General features: G+C 42.2%; 1 protein-coding gene across 1 annotated transcript in view; it reads left to right on the top strand.

Annotated features, from left to right (window-relative positions):
• Positions 1–14,710, top strand: part of mef2d (myocyte enhancer factor 2d) — a gene marked incomplete at its 5' end in the record, with an annotated part of 33,218 nt that overhangs the window by 15,316 nt on the left and 3,192 nt on the right. The window contains 3 exons of the mRNA XM_062423185.1: positions 4,886–5,003; positions 5,525–5,705; positions 7,279–7,347. Coding sequence (XP_062279169.1) covers positions 4,886–5,003; positions 5,525–5,705; positions 7,279–7,347 — 368 coding nt within the window. The remainder of the gene's footprint in view (positions 1–4,885; positions 5,004–5,524; positions 5,706–7,278; positions 7,348–14,710) is intronic.

The following is a 14,710-nucleotide window of genomic DNA, read 5'->3' as shown; positions in this document are numbered from 1 at the left end:
ACTGCGTTCACCAATAGAAAGACATCAGTTGTGGTTTTATAAGCAGGAAGTGAACCGCTTCAAGTTGTCACACCTAAAACACTCACAGCAATAAAATCCAGCAGAACCTGTCGAACCCTTTCGGTGAATTGGTCGCCATGGTGACCATCACACTGAATACACATTTCATATGATACGTTGACTTTAATTACATATTTTAACTTGATTTAATTCAGATTGAGTCAAACAAGTGGTTTTTTATCTTGTGGAGGAAGAGAGATTATTAGTATAAGACTTGTGACGCCACATCTGGAAAACTTAAGAAAATTGATGAATGCCACAAGTTCTCTTAAATCATGTGAACGCTATTTAAGAAGAAATCTGTGTGTTTCAGTTCTTTCATGAGGCTCAATGTTCTTAGATAACGTTCTTCTCCTGCAGCCTGGTCACACTGCCAGACTTTAACATTCAGTTATTACGGCTTTTATTCCTAGAAATCGTCGTCATTTCAATCATATCTAGATTGTGAGTTAAAAAAAAATCAAGTTACACGTAAATCAAATTTACATCGGCATTCCTGTCTGCTCATGTTTTCCTAGTTACTGTTTCTGTTTTCCTTTTTTTTTTTTTTTTGCCGTCAGTTATTTGATCATTTAATAATCGTTATAGAAAAAAATACCAAACATTTCCTGGTTGAAGACTCTCAGATATGAGGATTTGAAGCTTTTCTTTGTCATATATGAGAGTAAACTGAAGATCGTTGGTTTTTGAACCATTGATCAGATAAAATAAGAGATTTGAAGCTGTCACCATGAAATTATAACAGATTAGTTGATAATAAAATATATTGATAATATCAGTTGTTAGCTGCAGCCTTATCAGGGTCAAATTGAAGATCCTACTTTGCTTCAACATCAGTTTAATATGCAGTTTATTTTACAGACAGTAAAGTTCTCAGTAGGTATGTAGAAGACAGAAAAGTCAGAATATGTAAAGACTATCTTGGGCATGCTTTAAATATATATTCACTTCTACATGTTGTAGTGAAGTGACCTTTCCTCCTTTTCTGTTGTGCAATTGAACATCTGGATCAATCGTCTGCTTCAGTCAGACATTCATCAGTTAGGTCGAGATTAGACTTTAAAAGTTAAAGAGTAGCAACACTACCAGAAACCTCCAAAACTAGAGAGAACTAGACTAGATTCAGTTTTAATTCTTCATGTATTTTCATATTATGGTCCTCTGTTCTTTACCCCCCCTCCCCCTCCTCCTCCTCGTCCCCCCCGCCGTGCAGACAGAGGAAGAGCTGGAGTTGGTGAGTGAGGTGAATAGACTTTCAGACTTCTAGCCTCGTGGATGTGGTGTCGAAACTCTTGTGTGATCTCACCGAGCATGAGTGTGACACGGTCAGCAAACGCATCCCATCAGGGTTGAGTCAGTGGCACCGGGTGCTATGACGACCGTAAACGTGGAAAGCCATTAGAGCACAACTAAAGAGCATCAAGAGCAACGCAGCAAGAAGCGGAGAAATCACCTGGTTGCTTTGGTTCATCAACGTTTTACTCACATTAGACTGGAATGGAAACTTCCCACAATTACACCTAAATCTTTATTTAACCCTCCTGTTGTCCCAAGGAAGGAAGGGAGGGAGGAAGAAGGAAGGAAAGGAGGAAGAAAGGAAGAAGGAAGGAAAGGAGGGAGGGAGAAAGGAAAAGAGGTAGGGGGGAAGAAGGAAGGAAAGGAGGGAGGGAGGAAGAAGGAAGGAAAGGAGGGAGGGAGGAAGGAGGGAAGGAAGGGAAGAAGGAAGGAGGGAGGGAGGGAGAAATGAAAAGAGGTAGAGAGGAAGGAAGGAAAGAAGGACAGAGGAAAGAAGGGAGGGCGGGAGGAAGAAAGGAAGGTATGACGGAGGGAGGAAAAAAGGAAGGAAAGAAGGACAGAGGAAAGAAGGAAGGGGGGAAGGAAGAAAGCAGGGAAGGAAAGAAAGAGGGAGGGAGGAAGAAAGGAAGGAAGGAGGGAAGGAAAGAAGGAAGGATGAAAGGGGGATGGAGGAAGGAGAGAACGAAGGGAGGAAAGAGAGAAGGAGGGAGAGAGGAAGGAAGGACAGATGGAAGGGAGGAAGGAAGGGAGGAGGGAGAAAGGAAAAGAGGAAGGGAAGAAAGAAGGAACAGTCAAAACAGACGGGGTTAATTTGACCCGGGAGGACGACACAAGGGTTAAATTTCAAACATCCTCATCAAAGCTGGAGGCTTGATGAAGACTTGCACTCAGGTCAAGATTCAAGTCACAAAAATAAGGGATGGGAGCATCAAAGGTGTGACCCAAAATCCAAGAATAATAAAAAATGAATGAGATGGTGCCAGACAGGCCTTACATACTGTATGAATATTTCATAAATAGATCTTTACAATTAAATAACACTGCTGACACCAGTTTGACACGACAACGTTCAGATGCTGTGTCATTTTATTTTACTAGTTGGCAGCCTTTAAAAAAACATGCATATTGGGATGTAAGTTAGATTTTTAAAGATTTAAACCTTTGGTATTGACTTTAATGTTGTATAAGCTGGTTAATTACTCCTCCTACTGGACTCTTGACAAGTTTAAGTGATACTGAGCGAGTTGTTTAATGCAGTGAAAATGAGAAGTTTTCAACTCTCTTGGAAATCCTCACTTTTATAAATCTTATGACTTATACATCTAAATATCAGTAAGGCAAGGCAGCTTTATTTATATAGAGCATTTCATACACAATGGTAACTCAATGTGCTTTACATAAAACAAACATTTAACAGTAAGAATTGGAAATTAAAAACATAAAAACATGCAATTTGCAAAATAAAAATGAAACCCAGTAAAAGTGAAAACATGGAAATTCAATGTTTTTTCGACCACACGGACAACCACCTAACACTATCTCTTCCATAGAACCTTATCATGTACTCTACCAGATGGCCCTCTGGCTCTCTGGACTTGTTTCCTGTATCAGTACTGTTACAGTTTATAAAGACGCCATGTTTGAATCCTTTTCACTGGAATATTTTAAAGACTTTTTTTACCCAACACACTCTCCAGTCTGCACCAGATGTGCTTTGATTTCAAATAAAAACACATCAAAATGTTGCTTTTTGCAACACAAAACATCTCAGAAATCATTTTTTAAAAAGCAAAGTAATGAAAAAACATTATTGTTGGCACAGTAGAGCCCAGCTTAAAGTGGCATTTGTGCTGTACAAATACAGTCTACACCGAAGGAGCCGGAGCAACCAGCTGACTCTCCGCTGTGTGTGAACGCTGCTCAGCATGTGCATGTTTGGTTTCATCTGAGTGTTGATGCTCCGAGGATCAGAGTGAGGAACAATCACAAGTCTCCAACCTGGAACACAGACGGGCATGTTGGAGTCCAACAGGCTGACCTCTTCAGTCCTTCACTCACTGACACACACACACAGAGATACACAAACACACACACACAGATATATGCATGCTGACATGTGTTCATGCATATTTCGTTGCATAAATATACACACCTCAGAACAAACACACACCTCACAATGTGTATTCATTCCTTGCATACCCCTCTGCATGCACATACCTTATAAATACAAACACATCCTCTCTCACACATACACACACATCCTCTCTCACACACACACACACACACAAACACACACACACTCATCCCCACTCATTCCTCCTGCCAGCCTTGTCGATGCATGCGTTCCTGTCAGCATGATCCTCCAGCACAGCGATGCCTCTCATAACACCTTCCACCGTGACGCGACATAACACGAGCGCCTGGAACCTGGCGACAGCGTTGCCGTGCCAACGCCACCTTGAGATGCGAGGCACTTCTCATCTTGCACGCCGATGTTAAAAGTGTCACAGGAAAAAGTTAAACGCCTTCGAGAGAGAGAGAATGAGAATGTTCGGATTTTTTCTCACAGGGAGCACAAACGCTTCTCCTCCTGTGGCACGATGAATAAAACATCTTCCACTGCCTTGTTAGGGCGAAGTGAAGCGCTGTACTGTAACTGATTATTATATCAGACTTATTAAGGCTCACTTGGATTTGTTTTGGAGTATTTTCCTTTATCTACTCTGCCAGTAAAACATCAAAAGTGTCAGGAAAACTGATTGAAAGTGAATCACAGTTGCTGCACTTCACCTCTTTAAACCTGAGGGCACAATTAAACCGCTGGATAATGTATTTGTTTTTATTTCAGCTAGAAGTAGAACAAGCTGTGTTTATTGTGAAATATTCCAGTAGTAATAGTGTAATTAAATTGTTCACAGTCACATTACAAGGCCTCTGCATCCACTCTGCTGTACAGTGGAAAAGCACATGCTAACCATTATCCGTTATTGCTTTTGAAAATGGATGAAGTCATGTGCCGTGAACTCCTACACTCGCGCCCATATAAGGAGAAAAAGACACGATTCATGGTGGAACCGGACCAGGTTTTCTCACGACATGGAGCCACAACACTGGACCCAAAAAAAAACCAAGAAACAAAAGGCTTTGGTTGTAAATCTTAGATGGATGTTTAAGCCTCTTTTGCCAAAGAATTTACACGGTTATAGACTTTTTTTTTTTAAATCCTGCTATAATATGTAAGCCAGAAGTGTCTTAAAAGTTTAACCCCAAAACCTTTTAAATATAATCACATCAGTGCTGAAAGTGGGGAAAAAAAGAAGTTTTAGCATGAATTTTCTACACTGTACAGAGATGTGATGCAGATACAACTAAGACTCCTCTTCCTTTAGTTAGTGACCACCTAGAAGCCCCCTCTGGCTCCCTGAAGGCCCCCAAACCTCACTTTGGAAACCACTCTAACCGTATTCACCTCTTCCACTTCCAGTTTCTGAATGTTCATCTTCCTCCGTCCACCTTTCTGTCTTCCCAGAATGCCCAGCGGCTAGGCGGCTCCCAGGTGGGGCAGTCGCTCACAACACCAGTGGTCTCCGTGGCAACACCCAGTCTCCTAGCACCCTTCTCCGGCATGCAGACGGCCTACAACACTGGTAAGACATCAGCAGCAGCCCTGCAGTGACTCGGGTCATTTTAGCTGCACAGAGTGTCTCTGTCTGCTTATATCAGGGCAGTGAACGCACCACGACCGCACATCCACCATGACAGAGTTATTTTTTTTTTAAAGCTGGAAAAGATAAAACATCGAGCGGAGTAAAAGATATAGTCTGCATTCTCATGAAAATCTTAATTGTCGTGTAGAAAAACTTGAAAATGATGCCACAAACTGGTATGAATATTCACTTTGTTCATTGTGTGAGAGCTTCTGGAATGGTTCCACTTCAAAGGTCTCTATTAATATGGATTAGACCTGATTAATATTGATGCTCCAGAAAGTTGTATGATGTAAAACAATCCCCCTCCTCCTCTCTCTCTCTCTCTCTCTCTCTCTCTCTCTCTCTCTCTCTCTCTCTCTCTCTCTCTCTCTCTCTCTCTCTCTCTCTCTCTCTCTCTCTCTCTCTCTCTCTCTCTCTCTCTCTCTGTGTGTCTCCCTCTTCCATCCTCTTAATCTCAGAGTACCAGCTGACGAGTGCAGATCTCACGGCGCTCCAGACGTTCACACCACCGGGGTTGGTGCCTGGCAACATGGCTGCCTGGCAACAGCAACAGCAACCAACAGTCACCCAGCAACAACAGCAGCAGCAACAGCAGCAACAGACCCAGCAGCTGAGCTTGGCGTCGCTCAGTAACTTGGTGTAAGCTCCCTTTATTAAACATTTTTTTATTATTATCTCCCTTCAACAAACTCGTCAAATAAGGTCGATTCAGCAGCTTGCTCTCAGCTGTGTTTACGCGGCTGACCTTTGACCTTTCCCCCCCTCATATATCACACCAGTAGACTGTTTAGAAGCGGCGTGCACGTTACAACAACAGTAATAATACATGCACATAAAATACTTGGAGCACCTCTGTCATACAAAGCTGTAGCATCACCCCAGCTGTGGTTGATTCATCTTTCGTGGTGACCTAGATACCCCCCCCCCCCCCCCCCCCTCAGCCCCTCCACCCTCCGCCCCCACATTCTCATCAGCTCCAACTCCCACAGGAGTCCCACTCTGATTTAGCTCCCGGTAGCGAGGCTAGGCTGCTAGCTGTGTTATCCGGCACACAGATGCACAGGATTTGCCAGCTGGGAGAGATTTTTAACCTTAAAGCCTTAATAAAGATACGGATGTGATGGTCAGTGTTTTACCCCAACTCACGACATCGTCAGTCAGGTTAGCTTCAGTGTCCCTTTGAACATAAGTTGCAGTATGGAGTTATCAGAGCCTTTGGTTGCTTACAGAGGGGGTTGTTGAGGTAGAACTGTCTCCTTGGGATGACGATGGACGGTGCCAGCAGCTCCTCAAATCTTTCAAAATGTCAAAAAACCACATTTCAAATAAGCATTATAATCTGAATGCACCTGAAAAATGCCCAAAACTTTATTAGCAACACAATAGCAGCAGGGTAAACAAACTGTGATAGTGATTCTGGCTCAGATTCTCCTCTCCTCCAGATCACCTCTGCTAGATGCAACATGCATGCAGGGTTATTTGTCTACTCAAGTTCACACAAATTAGCTCCCAAAGCATCCTGAAGTGTTTTATCTTCGCCATCTTCAACTCAACCTCCCCAACATTCATATTCTATCTGGTGAAACATGAAACTGGAGGCACCTGGAGCCAGTGTGCACAGGGAGCAGCAGAAATATGAAAACATTTCCTGAAAAGGATGTGAACTTTGAAGTTAACTAAATCACTGCTGCAACTACAGCTAGCTACAAATGTGGGTCATATGAGTTCGAATGCCAATTAGCAGCGCGTCAGCTTTAATTCGTGAATTCGGCTCCTGCAGTTTGTCTGCTGGCATAATGTCTTAACTATATACATTAACTTTATTATTATATATATACAAAGCTCAAATATCAAAGTACTGATTGCCAGAACTCTTTTCTAGCTGAAACATTCATAATAATTGTTAATCACCAGCATGTATCTGTGTTTTTATGGTAAAGTTACTTCAGATTTTAGGCTATTTGTATGATTTTAGCACATTCATGTGGAAGCAGCCTTTCATCTTAAACCTCTAAATGTTTTATTTTACCAAATGATTTAAACACCCATGAGTGTAAGCTTGTATTAGCCTGCTGGTGGATAGAAAACATGTGTGTCATAGCAGTTTAGTCTCTTATGTGAGCAGCCTGGCTGTGCTAGGCTAACCTGTCGACGGGGGAACGGCTTGTAACCGCCTCTTGTTTTGTCCTCCCTTCCCCCCTTTTCTCCACAGCATGTGGGGTGCAGAGAAACAGAATGTGGAGATGGTTAACTGCATCTCCAATATTGCTGCTAACCTGAGGTGAATGACATGATAGCATCTAGTGCTGCGCAGCTCTGCAATGCCTTTTTTTTTATCTGTCAAGTTTTTTTTTTATCCTGCTCACGGGCTCAGTTATGATCCAAATAACAAAATAACCCAAAGAAACTCCAGAATAGACTCAATTACATGACAAATATAATATCACACTGTTTCTTCTTTCCATGTGTTTGTTGGATGTGATGCCTGTTGTTGCTTTGCTGTGTCTCTACTCCGCTGCTCTTTCAGGTCCGTCGAGGAGAACGCACTTATATATATTTTTACCCCGAGAATATGAGTTGACTAGCGCGGTTGTAAGGAGTTTTCATGCCACCTTAAAGCTTAGATCTTGAAGCTCTTTGTAAAGTGTCACGAACAAAGAAGGAGACGCTGCAGTGTGACAGCAGCAGTGTCTCGCTAGGTTCTCAAATGAAAGAAGTCTCTGGATGCTGCTTTCACTTCCCAAACACTGAACCAGTGCACAGCTGTGTGCCGCCGACATGCTTACTGCATTAAAATTTTACTTTCCAACCATTTAGCTGTCACTCTGAGCTGACAATCACACATAAGCTGCAGTTCCTTAGATACATGGTGGCCTGAAATGCCTACAGTAGCATGACTAAAAAGAATAATTTAGATGTGGAGGAGCTGTCAAAGGCATTTATTCAGACAGATGAGATTAGATGATATGCAGTTTGTAATTTAGTCGAGTTTGATATTCACTTAACAGCCTGTAACAATCTAAAATTAGCATTTCACATTTGAAAACCCTCTTAATGCTGATATCTTATTGTTCGGAACAATCTCGGCTACAAACACAGTATATCTTGGCATAAAGTGAATTGAACAGACGGCACAGCTGCTCAGACTATCTATCAAAAAAGATTAAAAATGGCAGAAATGTGGAGAAAAAAAAGCTTAAATATTGTCAGCTGTCACAAGAGAGGCTGTTATTTGTTTCTCAGTCTGACAAGCTGAAAATTGTCCATGAAAATATGATAATAGGTTGTTTATTGTACAGAGCAGCTGTGACTCCAGTCGGTGGAGCATATAGTTAACACTCACCAGCAACCGGCTCACACACACAGCACAACTCTTCATATCGCCTCGGCGGTCCAGGTTGAACCAAATCCTTCAGCAAACATCATTTAAACCACTCAGAGACGTTGAAACAGCAACCGGCTCTCATGTTCCCTGAAGAGCATTAGCTGGAACACATCGAGCACTGTTTCTCCACTGAGGGGCCATATGTGGTTTTTCCACATCACCACCAGTTTAACAAACTCATAAAGCACCTACTGTAACACTGCAACTATTCATTATCTTCATTATAAATTAATCTGTGTATAATTTAAGCTATTTACCTTATAAAGCAGCTGGATTCACGAGATCACAACATCACATCACATCTTGTGTCTGAAACTGCACACTAAGCACTAAATAGCCAATATGTGTGTGTTTACTATTAATCAGCATACTATTGTGTTTAAAGGGTTGGATACACTGAGCTGTAATAATCACGTCACTTCCTTAGCGCCTCCTTGGAGATGTGTAACCATGGTAACCATAAACTCTTAACTAATGTAGACAACAACACCTACTTAAATCGAAGCCATATTGATGTTGACCAGAGCTGCCTCGGTCCCTTTCCTCCACTGTGGGATATTTATGCTGGCGTAGTGTCCAGTGTTTGCATACTTTAATATTTCCTCAGGAATAGTATGCACTTCACACACTGTTGGTTTCATACTGATGTTTCCGACTCCCATACTGTTTTAATTGAATCACTAACCAGTCAGCTTCTTATGAGGATTCTCACGTCATCTTGCAAATCCAGCTGCCTCTATAGATATTGATAGACTGGTTCATCCAATCACCTTCCAGCTATTATTTAAGTGCCAAACTTCTTAGATCAGAACCATCTAGCTGCATCATTTTACCCCAAAACATTGGGGGGAAAAAAGCCAATCCAAAGTCCCTACAGCCCAGGATAATTGGTCTGTATTGCTTGTTTGTGTGACCAGCAGTCCAAAACACAGATGCTTTCAGTTTAAATGATGAAAAGCAAAAAAAAGATCAATGGAACCAATCAATGTTTGGCAATTGTTGCTTTACTTAAACACTTATTGTGCTGTTAACTCAGCAATCTGTCAATCAACTCATGTTTCAACACTAAATTACAGGCTAAAACATCACAAGTAACATCTATTTATTACAGTTTCTATATTTCCATGCTGTAGATTAATGTTCTTGCACATCATTAAGGTGCAAAACACAAATCAATCCCATTCGATGGTCTGTTGTCCAACCGGAAACTGCAGATATCCGACAGTGTGTGGGATCCCTGATTCCTCCTCATGTTTAAAACCATTGAAATATTTAATTTAGAAATGTTTGTTATGCTTTAAAATAGCCAAGATGTTCTTTAAAACACTGAGAACAATAATCGTGATTTTACTAAATAAACAGGATTTTCAGTTCATCCATAATCATGCAGGCCAGATGTTGGTTGTGGCTCTGTTTCAGCACCTTCAGGTTTGGTAATATAATAACAGGCAGGTTTGCTGTGCCGTGTGTGGGATCAGAGACACAGAACGGCTGTCACTGAAAACAAGCGAGCACCACAGAAATGTGGGAAGCGTTCCCAGCACACCAAACTGTTCTCTCGGAAAAATCGTGCCGTCCTAGGACAGCATGGGCAGACGTGGATGCTTCTGCAGCCCAGACTGCACCAGTTTGTTTTTGATTTCATCACAGCACGGCCTCACAGCAAGCAAACAAGCCCTTCCAATCAAACTGTGATTGACAGCTTGGCTTTGAGCCTCGCCTTCGCTGCCGTCCGCATTTTCCTCGCTGCAGGCTGCATGAGGAAATGATTTCTGTCATCTTACCCTCTCCCATCTCCACTTTTTAATCATTCCTCTCACTACTTCCGTCTTCCCGCTTATTTCCTGCTCTTTTGTCAGGTTTGGTTTAATTCAACAAACACCTGTTGACTCTCATCTTTCTCCCTCACTCCCCCAATCTAAATGTTAATGTCAAGACTTCTCCCTAAACCGGCTCCCTGCAGAGCCTCGCCTTCAGCCTGTTTGCCACTCTATACAGAATTGATCCCTGGATGCTGTTTATCTGTAACAGGATGTGTTGTCATTGTTTGTGTCTTCACTGAGTCGATGTGTTATCGGCAGACGAGGCCTCCAGTCGGGAAGCTTAAGGAGGAAGAGAACAGCTAAACTTTTAGGGATGTTGTGTGAATGTGCGTCAGTGTGGTCGGTCGTCTTATAATCGGAGGATGATCATTCTTCCTCGTGCTGCTCCGTCTCGCTTTGTTCTTGTTTTTCGCCCACAAAAACACAACTTTCTGTCTTTCTCCTTCTGTCTCTTTTGATCTCTTGTCTCTCCTCCCTCTCAGCTCTCTCTCTCAGATGTGGTTTAAGGAAGAAGAAGAAGAAGAAAAAAAAAACACACTTTCAGACAGTGCACATATTGCTGAGTTGCTTACAGGACACAGTGTGTGTCTGCAGGGCACAATGCACACATGCTATCAGAGTCAAACCTCCTCGGAGGAATCAGTGTTTTCCCAGACTACAGATCAGGAACATCAGTGTAAAAACCAGCAGCTGCTTCATTCGGCCTCCCTCTACCTTGAAGATAAAAATACTATGTGAGCTTAATTTAGCAACAAACGGATGACCTGTTCAGTCTTTACAGTGAGATATGTTGCTCACCAGCTGTGAGCCAAATCTAAGAAAATCAAACCTCAGCAGCAGTGAGTTAAGACAGCAAATGGAAGCAGATACCGTAATCTATGTAATACAATATGCTTAAGAAACAAAGTAGCCTGTCTGAAATACACTATAGGAGAATTTACGGTGTATTCCTTTAATGACAATCTGCTCTGGCTTCTGATGTCATTGATCCCATTTTAGGAAAAGCCAGAAAATGTCAAGATTATTGAAAGCGACTGTAAAAATGCATCGCGTGTGGACGACTGTCAAGTGTGTGTGTGTGTGTGTGTGTGTGTGTGTGTGTGTGTGTGAAGGCTGCCGTGCCCAGATCTCTTAACATGTCAGTGTGACTGAAGCAGCTGTTGAGCCGGTTTTGTCTGTAGTAGTAACCATGGCTGGACTGATCATGCCTGGCCTCCGTCCCACTGTTTTCTTGCTGTTTTAAGCTTTTCTAAACTTGCTTGTCTCTTTTTTTTTCCACCTCCCTCCACAGCCTGGCCTCTCAGTCCAACTTGCTCTTTGGCAGGGAGGAGGGCCTCTGCTGGTACTGTACTCTCTACTCTTCAGCCACACAGCTACAGCACGCCGCTTTCCCAAAAAATATCTGCTGCACAGAGGATCCATCAGCTCAGTTTGCAAAACGTTAACTACAAAGTTTGTTACTTCTTTTTTGGGGGTAGTTATGACAACGCATCTGCTTTGTTTCAATGTATTTTGGTCGGAAACAACACGTGATAACTCTCAATTATATGAATACATAGAAAGAGAAAGCTAAACCACAAATACACATCTTAAAGAGAACTGAAAGTGACCGCAGCATTAAGGAAATATGCTAAATAATGCAAACTGTAATGTAAAAATATATATAGAATATTCATAATCTATTGAGTATATTAGGCAGATATACTAAATAATATAAACTGTAATCTATTACTATTACTTATTCTTAAGTTTAACCCTTTAAAACCTGCCAATCTTTTACAAATTGTTAGAAGTTTTTAAGCATTTATAACATTATTGGCAGAAAGCTTTAAAAGGTAGAGAGACATCATATTTTTTACAGGCTTTTTTGTACCACACTGACCAAAAAGACATCTTTATATATATATAACATGATCATTTTTATATCTGTGAAAGTTTGACATAGTGCTAGAGTCACAAAGGAATAACAGTGGGCGTTTAAGGGTTAAATGACACTTACAACAACGTTAAAACAACACATCTAAAAAGCACAAAGTCCTTTATTTATTCGGCCTTAAGAGGGAATTTTTAAAAACCTGATCTTCAGCAGTTTCCTGGAGAAGAACTTAAAGGACTATAAAATATGAGTCATAGTCTTAAGATATTATGTGGTACAGTAAGAGTCTATTGTTACTAAGACCTCTGTGCTCCTTTTTCCGTCCATTTATCACATCAGATGGAGAGAAGTAGCAAGAACTTACAGGAAGAAACTATCCAAATGAAAGGTTGAACTGCTGTGATTTAACATTACACTTCTTTAAAGTTGGTTTTAAAAAGAAGAACGTCGATACATCCTGACTTGTAGTCTTTAGAAGCTATAAAAAACATTTGATCCTACATTTCCCAAAATGCAACCAACAGCATCTTTTTGTTCCCCTTACAGCCTAGTTTAAAAAAAAAAAACCCACTTTCACATTTAATGCTCCCAATTTGTAACGCAGGCTTTCTCTTATAATAGTTGAGTCTTCGAGCCAAAGCCGAAATAATCTTGATGATGTCACTGTGACATCATTTGGGGTTGCTTGGTAAAGATCCTTCATAGCCACAGAAAACATCTTTTTTTATATATATAAGTGTAAATAAGTAAGCATTTAATCGCCTTTTAATTTGATTTACATAATTTCCCCTTTAGGATAAATAAAGACCTTTACAGCACATGTGACATAAATATCCAATGATACCAATACAAAGCAAAACTTCTGTCATAACTGCAGAACACTACGATGTGCTAATGACGACTCCAGTGTTAAAATTAGAGAGATGTGAGTTAATTGGAAGCGTGTCGATCCTCAGAGCAGCAGAGCATTCTGGGAAACACGGCTGCAGCTAACCCCTCACAGCACTGTAACCAAGTGTCTGCTTCTGGCTGCGCTCGCTGTGTTTTTAGCGCTCAGGGCTTTTTTGCCTTCATCACTGTCATCGGGCCCTGCTGACTCAGGCCGTTTTCACTCGCCATAGCAACAGCAACAGCACCCCCGTGGCACCGCCATCCATCTACCTGTGCCGGCCCCGAGGCTCGGTGCACAGGTTTGATGAAGTGGGCACGGCGAGAGAGTGACTCGACCTCGCCGCCACTGGGGGATTTCAGTGTGTGTGTGTGTGTGCAATACTATGCAAGGGAAGGCAAATTTGTATGGAAGACAGCAAGAGTGCATGAGTTTAAGTGTGTGTGTGTGTGTGTGTGTGTCAAGACGGAGGAATTTGAGTGCCGCAGACCTAGATCGCCTAAAGGAGTGCTATCTTAAAGTCCCCTCTCAGTCTGCCAGTAATTGAGGGAATATTAGAGATACAGCGCTGCAGATGGCTCATGCTATGACATATTAGAACACACCCGTGGGGCGAAAACGCAGTAATTGGTAGCTTCAAATTCAGATCGACCGTGTAAAGCTGGCAGAGAAGGAGAGAGCAAGAAAGAGGGAGAGAAAGAGAGGGAGAGAGGGAGAGAGGGAACGAGTGCTTTCCGAAAAATCCTGTCGACGGTCAAAGCAGTGAGCCACAGTGCAGCGTCAACAGCCGGCGTCAGCCTCGGTGACAGGTTCGACTCAGCCTCCAGCCAGCGGAGGAGGAGGAAGAGGAGGAGGAGGAGAGGTGAAGGCTGAGTGTGAGGGTGGAAAGGGGGCTGATCAAAGAGTCGGTGGCAGGTGGAAGCACAGACAGTCAGACAGAGACGTAAGCTTTCTGGCACACACACGACTTTGTCCCGAGCATCTCAGGACACGTGCACAGAAATCATGTTCAGAGCAGTTTAACTAAAAGCAGGATGGAGCGTTTTTCACCTTTTAGGTTGTGATCATACCTTTTAAAAGCAGGTGTCAGTGGTGTAACAGTGGTAGACGTGCATCTTGTCCTAATAAGGAGATTTAATGAGATAGAAACAGGCACAGGGTTTAAATGATTAGATTTTAGTTAAGTCTGAATCCCCCTCCGGCAAAAATGTTGAAACTGGCTCAACTGGCCGGTCAAATCTGTCAAAGTGCACATTCCTGGTACATTACTCTCTACTGTGAATGGTGTAATTATACTGTTTACCTCGCAGCGATGGAGACAGAGGATAAACCGATTGTCTTCGAAGTTGAAAAACCGCTCTGCACTGTGCTTTGACGTCCGTGACGCCTTTAAACTCACGGATAGGATTACTCACGCTGGCGTTTCCTGTGACGTATTGCATCATCGCAGTGGTATCAGTAGACACAAACCCACCGTGCCAGAACAACCTACAGATCCTTAGCAGTGCAGGGGAGGAAACGGGTCGTACAATAGTCGCTCTGAAAAGGAAGAATGACAATGATCTTAAGATATTAAGAGCAGCGTCCATCGAACTGATCGGTTCCTGGAGCGTAGGGCATAAACATGACTGGTGAGAAGAGATGATGTAAGAGTTCGTGAATGACAGCGCA

Source organism: Scomber scombrus, chromosome 7 (genome assembly GCF_963691925.1).
Source record: "Scomber scombrus chromosome 7, fScoSco1.1, whole genome shotgun sequence".
Classification (NCBI taxonomy): domain Eukaryota; kingdom Metazoa; phylum Chordata; class Actinopteri; order Scombriformes; family Scombridae; genus Scomber; species Scomber scombrus.
The sequence above is the reverse complement of the archived record's forward strand: the minus strand, read 5'-3'. Positions and strand labels throughout refer to the sequence as shown.